The sequence below is a fragment of the Limulus polyphemus genome, unplaced genomic scaffold (assembly GCF_000517525.1).
Source record: "Limulus polyphemus unplaced genomic scaffold, Limulus_polyphemus-2.1.2 Scaffold3369, whole genome shotgun sequence".
In the NCBI taxonomy this organism is placed as follows: domain Eukaryota; kingdom Metazoa; phylum Arthropoda; class Merostomata; order Xiphosura; family Limulidae; genus Limulus; species Limulus polyphemus.
In genome coordinates, this window is record NW_013668979.1 from 10,971 (window position 1) to 23,291 (window position 12,321).

General features: G+C 30.2%; 2 protein-coding genes across 2 annotated transcripts in view; one reads left to right on the forward strand and one right to left on the reverse strand.

The window, feature by feature from the left end:
- The window catches only part of LOC106469234 (succinate dehydrogenase [ubiquinone] cytochrome b small subunit, mitochondrial-like), a 16,770-nt gene that overhangs the window by 2,251 nt on the left and 2,198 nt on the right, over nucleotides 1–12,321 (forward strand). Inside the window, exons 2-3 of the mRNA XM_013929704.2 lie at nucleotides 6,212–6,370; nucleotides 9,180–9,324. Coding sequence (XP_013785158.1) covers nucleotides 6,212–6,370; nucleotides 9,180–9,324 — 304 coding nt within the window. The remainder of the gene's footprint in view (nucleotides 1–6,211; nucleotides 6,371–9,179; nucleotides 9,325–12,321) is intronic.
- LOC106469233 (death effector domain-containing protein-like) overlaps nucleotides 3,452–12,321 on the reverse strand; it is a 42,062-nt gene continuing 33,192 nt past the window's right edge. Inside the window, exons 5-6 of the transcript XR_002612821.1 lie at nucleotides 4,268–4,392; nucleotides 3,452–3,963 (exon numbers count right to left, since the gene is read on the reverse strand). The gene's annotated coding sequence lies outside the window, so the exon portion shown is untranslated. The remainder of the gene's footprint in view (nucleotides 3,964–4,267; nucleotides 4,393–12,321) is intronic.

Genomic DNA, 12,321 nt, shown 5'->3' on the forward strand with positions numbered 1-12,321 from the left:
GCTCCCTTATATACACTTACTTCTTTATATGACATGATTAACCAATTACAAGCTCAGAATGTCCCCCTAGTGGCTTTCTCAGCCATTTTAACGTGTTCGGATGCCATTTCTTTTTTTCAAACCAAGATTTCAAGGAGGAAGGTTGTGTCTAGTCTGCTCAAACTTTCATATTTTTTTTTATACTGAAATACAGCTTAGTTACTAAGGTTAATAAATTATTCAACTGTATATATATATGTATTTAAAACCTAAAAAAAATGTTTTCAAATCCTACACATGCAAAATTTAAAAAGGCTTAGCAACCAAGTAAAAAGGTAGTAATTAGAAGTAATAATCATTTGCTTTACTTACTGTTCTGTGTTTTAAGAAAAATAAGTTTAAGAACTTATTTCTAAATAGCAATAATCTATATACATATATAATGTACAATAATTGAAATCTGACTATTTTACAAAATATAGTCTACTAAAACACAGCTGAGACAGGTCACTTTGTAAAGACTAAATGTCATTTTTATATTATTGGATATAGTAACATGAGTGCACATGTGCCATGTCATTGTAACTTCTGTATTGTTAGCCAGGCTTGGCTGAAAAGTCAATATAATAAAAATAATATATATATATGAATGTATAATGCTATGAGGTTTAAGCTATTTACTCTAAACACTTATGATTTCGTGTTGTAATTTGTAGTCATTCTAGAATGAAAAAGGCATAATTTATATTTATTTCTTAATTTTTTTAACATGGTTATGAGATTGGTCAAATCGATCAAATCTGTACAGAGAAAATAACAGATAAAATATAAAGTTTTTTCTTAAGAAAGTTTTAATAACTATCTGGACATTATACAGATTTCGCATGTGAATTTGAAAATTTTTTGATGCATAAAAGTATTTTTAATCTTAAAATGAAAATTACTTTGCATGTTGAATAAGCAACATGCGAAAAGAAAAAAAAAAAGGCATGAGAAAAACATTGCTTAACAAACCCTGAAACTTAAGAAAAATTTGACATTTGGTGTATGAAAGCATTGCCATATTTAATGATAACCTGCCACATTTCGTTAACATATGCTTACTAATTTAAGAGTTATAGCATGAAAATTATAACAAACAATATGGTTATGAGGTCGGTCTCAGGGACCTAGCTCGTATTGAAAGAGTTAACGAGATCAGCTACAAAGAAGATGGTTGGCTACTTTGTAGAGACTTAAGAGTTTTTTGTATGTTGTTGGGCCAACAATCTGGTTTTACAAATTTTCCAGCAGAGCATGAAATCACCACTGTATAAAGAAGCAATGTTAAAGTTTGGTTGACACAAAGAAAGTCCTATTACCTCCACTTCACATAAAACTTGGCTTGATGAAGCAGTTTGTACAGATGGCGACTGTTTCAAGTAACTATGTGGGCAATTCCTAGCTCTTTCAGAATTGAAACTTAGAAAATTGACTTCAGATGAACAGTTCAACAGGACAATGAGGAAAGTTGAAAAAGAAGCATGGATTGCCTTTATAGATGTTAGGAAACAACAAGGATCCAAATTATGAAAATATTGTCAATAACATGCTCAATAAATTCAAAGAGATGGATTGTAATATGAGCTTAAAAGTTCATTTCTAACACTCACATGTTGACTATTTACCTGAAAATCTCGGTGCCATCAGCAAAGTACAAGGGGAAAGGTTTCATCAAGACATCAGGAAAATGGAGAGGAGGTATCAGAGAATGTGAAATATCAGCATGATGGCTGATTATTGCTTGGTCATTGAAACAAGATGCATATTTGTTTGACATCAATGTTCTTTCCTTTTCTTCTGTTTGTTTGTAAAAAAATCCTTACATGATAGAAAAAATATTATTTTGGAAATTGCATAGCTGAATTATGGAAAATCCATTATAAAAAAACCTAAACTTTTATGAAGTTTAAATTCGTAGGCCTGTGCAACTTTTCCACTACTACAGTTGGATCCATAGAACAATGGCTTATTAAATAATGATTTGTGTGACAGAAAAAAAAAATCTATAAAAGCTGGTAATGGAACTAACATAGGATATATATATATATATATATACACAAACACACACACACACACACACGTATATTTGTAAAATTAATTTCTGTTGTTACATACATGTTTTTCAAAACTTAGTTTGGTTCATTTGTGAAATTTTTTTCAGTTTTAGGTTATGTTTTTCAGTCCATCCATTTTCCAGTGTGAGATCCATCTTCAAACAACTTTAATCTTTAATAAGTAATTTTTCAGTTTGAGATGGGGTAAATATTAAAAGATTATTTTGTTTAAGAACAACACTGACTGTTTTGAAAAGAAACTTCTTTATACTAAAGTGTCAAGGTTTATTTCAACGTGCATAAACCAGTTAGTTTCTGATGTAATTTCAATATCATATAAAAGGTAACCATTGAACAAATCCTCATTAATTTTTAGTAGGGATACACCAATAATTGGTTTAGAATTGGTACCAATTATTAATGGAAATACAAAAACCTGTAATTATTTTTTGTTCTTGTCACTGATTATTATTATTATCAGGTGAGGTGAACTGGTCAGGAAACGGATATCACTCCACACAATCAGTAATTGAGAGTTTATTCTTCGTAAAGTAATAACATAAATGTGATGCATTCTAAAATGTATATATGCTGGTACTTTGTGTCACTTGTCACTTCTTGTTTCCATGAATGAAGTTAAGTGTTTTTTTTTTCCAGATGGTATTCTGAGCTTTTGCTGTTCACATGCAGGCACACAGTTTTATGGCCAATTACTCTCCACATCCATTATATGTAGATTAAAACTGATGACTTAAGGGGCATGGGGCAAAAGTGAAATGATGGAATGATATAATGGTCTAAGACACTGCATCTGTGTTGATAGCTTTCCCTGACAGCTGGGGCTTGACTTCCACTTTGGGTGGAAACGTATTTGAAACAAGTAATAAAATATTTTGTAAATGTAAAATGATGTAGGGATGGTAGTGTCAAAAATAATGCAAACAAGAATATAGAGATGATACAGCATTACATAGATCGTTCCTATGTGACTTTCAATATTAAAATTTAATGTTCCACTGTAAAATGCACGAGTAAAAATAGTTACAAGGCCAGTCAATTTGACCACCCTCATGGTGAGAGTCTGTAATAATCAAGACAAGTTTTGACTCAACTTGGTTTTCCTTGTACACAAATCCTAGGCTCTTAGTTACACTACATTAGTTCCTACTTTGACACGACAGTGATATTATGATAAACTGCATACCAACAGTCAGAAATATATAACTTCCAACTGCAGTAATATTAAAGTGAAGTATGCATTTTACAGTGTAGCATTAAATTTTAATATTGACAGTCATGTAGGGAGGATATATGTATAGCTGTATCATCCATATATTCTTGTTTGCATTCTTTTTGGCACTGCCATCCCAACATCATTTTACATTTACAAAATGTTTTTTATTACTTGTTTTGTGATGTTTTTTCCCCTGACTGAAACTTGGTGTATTCTTTACTCCTACACTTCATACATAATAATGGTTAGCTCCCTAAAGACACCGATTGTACAGTATACAAAGCATTGAGTATTCTGCATGTTACAGTCATCTAATGTTCAACTATTATTGGCCTCTAATTTCTGTTTCACCCTGTACTTAAGCTTTTTAAAGGAATACCAGATTTTCTATAAGAAAGCTAACTAGAATGGGTAATGATAGCATTATTTACACTACAATTATGAATTTCTTTTTGTAATTACTGCCAGTTATGATTAAGTGATGACATCGTGCACTGTCTAGAAACACATACAGTGGATTTAGGTTTAAACTGACATAAGTGATAAAGTAGTTGTTCAGTTATCTTGAATGAAACAAGAAGATGAAAGATGAAAAATCTGATGGGTTGATCACATTCTGGATTGGTATCTTAGTGATGGTTTCTTGTCTTGTTTCTAGACATGTTGGGTAGAAAAACAATCATAATTTAAAGTAAAGCTCTGTCATTGTTGATTTTTTAGTAAGTGTATTTGTATTATGCCAACTGAGTATGTTGGCTATCCCTACATATAGAATCCACTGACTCTATGATTAATTCTAAAGAGTAGTGATATCTAATAAAAATATTTTACACATACAAAAACATACAAGTTAGATTAAATGGGTGAGTCATATAAAGATGTGATATCAAAAACGAGCCTAGTGATATAAAAAAGGCAACCCTATAAAGATGTAAAAGTGGGTAAGTTAAATACATACATGTTGCTGCTTGTCCTGGCTGGAATACAATTTCTTATGTCTTCAGTTCCAATCAGCTGTAATTCATCTCTTATATAGGGTGTCACTTTTCTTTTAAAGAGTCTCACTGTTGAATAACTTATAACCTGGAATTTTAAAACAGTTCCTATTCTCAGTGTTCTCCAGATCTAACCATGTTTCAGTAATTCACAGTACATTATAGTTGTCTGTTTTCTTCTGAGATTATCCATTTTATTTCTAATATTATGAACATTAAAATAATAACTAAGCGTTTTGTTCAATATAGTATTGGTAATATTTAAATCTGGTAGATGTATCTTTAAAGCTATTATTTAATTTGTTATACTCGGTATTTTTGTTTGTTGTAATTTGTCATAGATATCCTGTGAATGTGCTTATTCCAAGTTTCTTACACTCTTTCACTCTATTATATGTAGATATAGTTTAACTTTGACTAGTGGAATAAAAATTTTAATATTAGGAGTAATAAGTTGAAGAGTTAAAAGCCAAAATGTTGATATGTTCTGTGACAAAAATGGTTCTCTTTGAACAAGTTGACCTTAATGGTCATCCATGGTTCAACTGCTTTTTTCATGTTCATGTACAGTATTTGCCCACAAACATCACTTAGCCTAACAGTAAGATTTGGGAAAATTTACTTTTGTAAGGTTTTTATAGGGCCGGATTCTTAACAGTAGGTGTCTGTGACTTGTTGGATATAAATTTCAACAATAAATGAACATCATACAATTCACTTATTTTAAAATACTATATTCAAAATAAGTCAAATGTATATACAAAAAAAATTGTTATGCTGTTGGTTATCACAGTTGTATCCAGAGCTTGAAATAATTTTCCTTTTTTTCAAAGTCCACTTAGGTGGGCTCAATTACTTAACACCCTTTGACAAGACAAATTATTCTCCTCTGCCTCTGTTATTACTTATAAGTTGTGAAATTTACTTTAGAAATCACCTGTTACGGCTACACTGATATGCAGTATAACTTCACTTTCTCTATCTGCATGTATTTATAATACGTGACAGAAAGTTCTAGAAATGTCTAGCCCTCTAGTAACAACAATATTACACATAATGAGAAAACTTAGAAGCTTTGAGTAAGATGACATCAACAACATTACAAAAGCCTAGTACAACAATTAAACTACATACACAACATATGACTCCTACAGTTATGTAACAAAATGTGTCATAACTATTACTTTTAAAATTAATGTTTAATGCTTGTTATGAGAAATAAATAATAATTAAATATTAAATCACTAAATAACTGTACGAGAATACATTGCAGGCCATCTTCTGTTGGAATATTTCATGTATAATAATAACTAAGTATTAATCATTTCACAGATGCCTGGGAGAATTTTTATTTTACTCTTTCTTACAGGATAATACTGAGATATCACACCTCAATGTTAAATTATATACATATATCCTTTGCTAAAGGTATTCAAGGTTTTATTTATATATATCTCATGTAGAATATATATTCAGTTACTTTATATTACTATTGTATGTCCTCAACTTGCTGAAATTGTAAGAAGGCCTGCCATTTATTTTTGTCTAGCCATTAAATTTATCCCAATGGCCAATAATAAGGGGGTTATTACTGTAATAATTAAACCATATTATACATCTAGATAATGGCCAAATATTAGATGAAACCTTACAGTTTAAGTGTTAGAAAATTTGCCATCAGACTGTTTTTATAACAAGTGAGAATTAAGGAGTATATAGCACTAATTATGCAAAGATGTTTGCATTAAAAATGTTAGCAATCAGAAAATATATTATGGTTATACAAAACTAAGTTATTGTAATTTTAGTTTCATGAAAGAGATGTTTCATTACACAAATTATTCTGAAATATTTCAGATCTACCTATAGTGTTTAAATTGTATGTTTTGTAACTTTATATCTTTCAGTGAGTGGAGTTCAGCTGCTTGCAGCCTCTTCTCTGAAATGCCCAGTTTCTCAAGTTATTTTACCAACTGTAAGCAATCTAGAGACTGGAGTCAAAGGCTATGATCATAAAGGTGCAATCAAGCCATTTCATATCAGTGCAGTAAAAGAAACCTCAAATGGTAATTTTGTATTATTTTCTGCATCCAAACATATTAAAATAGTAGAAAAAAATTAAGGTAATCAAAACACTACAATGTTTTAAAGAGTAAAGATAAGTTTACACCCACACAGTGTATCTTTTAGAAAATTTTAACAATCAAAATAAAAATTTTACTTTCTCAATGCATTCTTAAACTTGGCTCTATATGAAGTAGTTGAAAATAAAATGATTTTATTGCAAAATTTGTGTGTGTATATATGTACATCTTTTAAAAAGTACAATATATATTTTTAGTCAATCTTCAAATAGCTTTATCTTAAGTGTTAAATTTATGGATCAACATTTTTGTTTGATTTAACAGTTGTGAAATGTATGGTTACTTGAAAATATAGAGCGTGTATTGTTTTTTGCAAATTATTGGATTAAAGAACTCATCCTGAAAATTGTATGGCACTTTTTATATATAAAATCACTCATAGATACATCAGCTCTTTCCATACAATAGGGTCAAAGTGAACATCAGAATTTAGTTGAACTACTGTATTGTCAATATATGTCATTAAACTTGGTGTCAAAATGTAGTTAAGTACTAATTTCAAAAGAAAATATTTAAAAACATTCTCAGTCTTCACTTCTCTGTGTCATATGACATCTTTATTCTGAATTTTATGCTGTAGATGTTTTAGCTTTCATAGTAAAGCTTTCAGAGTGTCCAATGAATTAGAAGCAAACTATACATAACCACAAGAAATAAGATAAAATTTGAACATTTCACCTTCTTGAGATATCAATACATTTCTCAAACCCACCAGAGAAGTTCCTCCCATCTTTCTGTTACTTTTAAGGCAATTATTTAATCACTTGTACTTACTTAATGGGCATGTTTATAACCAATAGAAAGAGCATATTCTCCTCTATATAGCTTGTTACAATTGTTTCTTTTTGGTAGGTATAGGTAGACAGTTGGCCCTACATCCTCTCTTTGGTCATTTTTGTTCAACTCTAAGTAGCTGAATTTTTTAAACTATTTATAGCTTAGTTAAAAAACTAGTTAAATTATAGTAGTTTTGTGCAATTATGTTCTAGAGTATAATATATATTTGGGTTTTCAAAATGCATATATGAATGCTATGTGAATTTTTTTTTTGAAGACCAAAATGTGCAAGATTTCATAAGGGTTACAAGCAGTTACAGTCAAGTGCAAAGATCATGTGGTGATTACAAACAGCTAATGGCACCTGGTGTTATTTATTGCTTTTTATGAAGTCCTGTGGTCCAAAATATAGACAATAAGACCGTAAAATTAACTTTTTTTTTCTTTTTTTTTCACATATAGGATTGGTGGTACCTGATGATGACATAATTTTGTTAAAACATTGTACAATTATAAAGTTTTCTTCACTACCCATTCAAGCCATCTCCAAAGTTTTATTTTCTAAAAAGTGGGTTCCTCATCATCAAATTTAAATAGTACTTATATTTGACCTTTTGTTTTTTACTGTTGGTTGCTAATGAAATTTATGCCTGCTTATAATGATGGTACCAGTACAATATATAATTTTTATTTATTTAAATAATGCACTTGAGGACAAAGAAAAAGTAAACGATGTCATATAACTGTTATAATCTAACTGGCTTTCTGACTAAAGCTGGAGGGACTTAAAATAACTCCCTTAGCTACTTGGTATGAACACTGCAAGATAAAAATTTCAAACTGAAGATGAAATAGATAATACTCTGTAGTGAAAACATGTAGCATTATGCACTATTTGATAGATTAAAACTTTGCCTTTTTATTGGTTATAACTGGTATAAAGGTTTAGAGATAACTATTGGCAATTTGAGGAAATGACAGGCAGGTCTGATTTTCTACTTTATGATTTCATAAACAAATAAGATTGAAGGCTATAAAAATTAGACTGAGTTATTAGTAACTATATTATTATGAGTAATTTACATTAAACTCCATACATCCATATGTGGTAAATAAATTAGAGAAGAAAGAAGACCTAGAGAACAAATGCCATGATTCTCATACAAGGGAAGATTGAGCACATATTTAAATATTTCCTTATAAATTAAGAAATTAAAACCTATATTAAAATTTGGTTTATGAACTACATTTTGATGCCAAGTTTATTCATGTACGTTGATAAAGTAATTTAACTTTTGAATGTAACTGTTAAAGGTCGTAACGTGTACACTTTGACCTACTTGTAGTGAGAGGGTTAAAAGAACACATGAAAAGGTTAACTTGAAATTTTAAGGATAATTAAGTTGATCTTGCAATAAATGATGCATTCAAACAAGAAATAAGGTATTAGTTTTAGTTCATATTTTTAAACTTCTCATTTCATTGTATATTGATGATTTCACTACAGTTAGTATTGGGATAGAGAAAATAAATAAGACCTTGACAATCATTAAGGTGGTTCTAGTGGTTATTTAAATGAAATAAGAAAACTGTGAGATGAAGTAATTTATTCTTGAAATGAAAATCACCTTTTACTCAGACTGACTAGGTATAGGCTTCATAAATCCACAAACAAATATTCAGGGAAAATACTTTACTAAAAAAAAGGTAATTTTTTGTGTACAACAGATTGGCAATGTATAATAAAAGAATGTCATATTTTATGAAGATGCAATTGGTAAATTTTGAGTTATAGTATATATAATTTCATGGTAATAAGGTAGTTCTAAAGAGGATTGTATTGACTAACTTCGTGCTGAAAGTGTTAATATGATGAGAACATGCATCAAACTAATTTACATTTTAATCTTCTTATGGCTTTGTTTGACATTTAAATAAATTGTTTGTCATATAGCACATGCACACAGCCACACCAAAATTTGGACTGGAGAGAGAGTGTTAGCAACTTGCTTGTTTGGAATAGTACCTGCGTCATTTGTGTTTCCTAGCCCAGTGATGGATTGTGCCCTAGCATTTTCTTTAACAACACATGTGCACTGGTAAAGACCATTTTCCTTATTTTATTCAGCTATGAAAATTTATTAGTGTAATGGAAAATATTACTTGAAGTCTGCTGTTGTAAGCATTTGAATAAGCAGTTTTAAGTACAATAATGTTAATTTAAAGCTTTTTTTGAACATTTTTTCTAGCAAAACATAGATCGATGACATTAGTCAGTCCATTTTGCTCCTGGGATTTTTTTGTCCACAGCTGAATTATGGTAAAATAAAATTATTATGTAATACCAATTGTTAAATTTTTCCAAATCTCACCAAACCTAAAAAATAAGCAACATTTCAAGTAATAAAAAATATGTTGATTATTTCTGAAGAAAAAACAAGATTAAAATATGTATTATTACATTTTTTAAACCTATTGCATTGCTGCATATATTCCACCTGTTTTGAAATTGGAACTTTCTTCATACTTTCAAATGTTATGGGTGTGAAGACTGTTTATCTAATCTTCCCCAGGATACTCATGCATGTCTTCAAATTTTGACAACTTGAAGGTTTTAACAGTCGCATGATTTTAATACAATGAATAGTGTTGCAAACCTTACATTTATGATTTGTTGAGACAAATTTAAATAAATGTTTTTTTCAGTTTTATATTATTCTGGGGCTAGGTGACTCGAGTTCTTTGTATGACATGTAAGTGGTAAATGATTTGAAAACAATTAGGTGTCAGTAATTTGAGCAATCTGAATTTTGCTAAATCTACTGTAAACTGATCAGACATATTACAGGAGTTAACTAATAACCAGTAACAAATCTCATCTGAATCAGGTTTTAAGTGATTGCTTTCCAGTAAAGGGAACTAATGCAACATCAAAAGGAAAACAGTTTGCCTTAACCACATAAGAGTGAACTTATTGTCATTGTTGTGCATGATTGGTAAACCTTTGCTTTTAAAAAAATCAGTTTTGGAATTAACCTTATTTTTAGCTCATGATCCATTTGTGATCTGGAGTGTATTGGGACCTGTTGAGACTAAAAATATGAACTTTTTTTTTACTTTATAAGTTTTTCTTATGTCCTGGTTAATTGTGACTGTGAACATTCATTGCAATCTTGGAGCCTGTACTCTCTAGCCAGAATTGGTATTGTGAATGATGATCTGCCTTTTCCAGGTGTCCAACCAACTATTATTGGCTTGGAAGCAGTTTCATATTCTGTCACTGACATTCTGTTATGATTAGCTGGTCCTCTTTGTCTTCATGTAAGAAAAATATCCATAGGTCTTCTTGAGGTCTAGCCATGGCTCATGAGCAACGTGGAGTACTTTAAACTCCGTATTCTCTTCAAGGTGACAACTGAGAAGGCCATTATATATATGTTTGTGTGGGTTAAAAACAAGCCACAAGATTTTTTTTTTCATTTCAGATCATGTGACTGATGATCAGATAACTGGTTTTCATAAATAAATTAAGAAGTGAGGGACATAATTTTATAACAGTTTTTACATGGATATTATTACAAATCTGGACTATGCTGCAACTGTTTTGTGTAGTGTACTTTCATAACAATTAGTCTGAAAGTCTGTCAATGAAAATGAGTACTATTCATGGATTATAATATGTAATCTAGATATACATTGAGAGGGATAGTAACATTTGTATAATTGATATCATTAAAAGATTCCAGATTAATTTCATATTTCTTCATTCAACCCCTAAACATGTTTTGACTTTTAAAAATATATGCACCAATAATGTTCACTTTTACTTGATGCAATACTCATAACTACAGAAACCTGCAACATATAATAATGAACAAGGAATGTTTGCTTCTTTAAGGTTTGTACTTGTATTGTAATATTAACTGTATTAAGTGATGTGACTCCTGGCCTGAAAGTCAAACATAACTCAACTGCATAAGCATTAGTAACCGAGATAATTTCATAGGTGTTAAGTATCAATAAGCCCTTATTTCTATTTTTTGAATACTATGAAATAAAGCTGTTGGAACACAGGATTTGCACTCATTACCCATGTTTAAGACTATGAAATGCTTAAGTTATTTTATACCACATTACTAGTGTCTCTTTAAGGTTGTAGGCCTATGTTCTCACTGGTATTAATGAGCTTGAATTTCAGATTCCAGGGCTCAAAAGCACTTTCCAGTAATAATTTGCAAACACATCATAGGCTGATATAAATGTTTGAGTCGTGTAGGTTTCAGTTTTATGTTGTCCTTGGTTTAGTAGATGTAGAAAAGTTTGCGCTCTTAAATTCAACAGATATTGTCATACAGGATGCTTGTAATCAATGTAACTTTGTATTATAGTGATCACTGGTTGAGTTGTATAGCTATTTGCTTTGTGGAGGTGCTTTATATTGAGAATTTTTGTTGCATAATTATTATGTTTTGCATTTTAAAATTTGAACATTGGTATTCAGGGTTTTCTATTTATGTACTGTAGAAGTTTAGTGCGACATACTGTGGGTAGTTAACTTGTTCTATTGTAATATGTTATGTAACACTCACTACAGGAAGGAGGGTTAAGAAAGGTACCTGATAGAAGTTCATCAGTTACCTGATACTGCTCTCCAAAATTAAATTGGCAGACTGAACAATCCCAAGAATCAAGTGTCTTGGGATTACTTTTTTCAGCTAACAGTAGTGTTGAGAAGTTTAAATTTTTGTAAATACAAAATATATTTTTTTTCTAAGTAAACTAAATGTTTTGTTAGATATACACGACTGTTCATTTTAAGTTTAATACTAAGGTATAATTTAGTTTATACAGCGTGAGTGATAAAGTAAGTTATTTTTAGAAGTGATAGTTATGGCAAGTTTACTTACATGACTGTTTACATATCATTTGTTGTGTAGTTCAATTGTGAATTAACGTCATGTTATTTGCAACTTCTTAATTTTTCTTGTTGCTTTAATTGAGTATTATTGGATCATATATCTAGTAATGTATAGAAAGTTCTAGATTGTTGTCGAGTGTGTGTGTGTGTGTGTATATATATATATATATATATATAT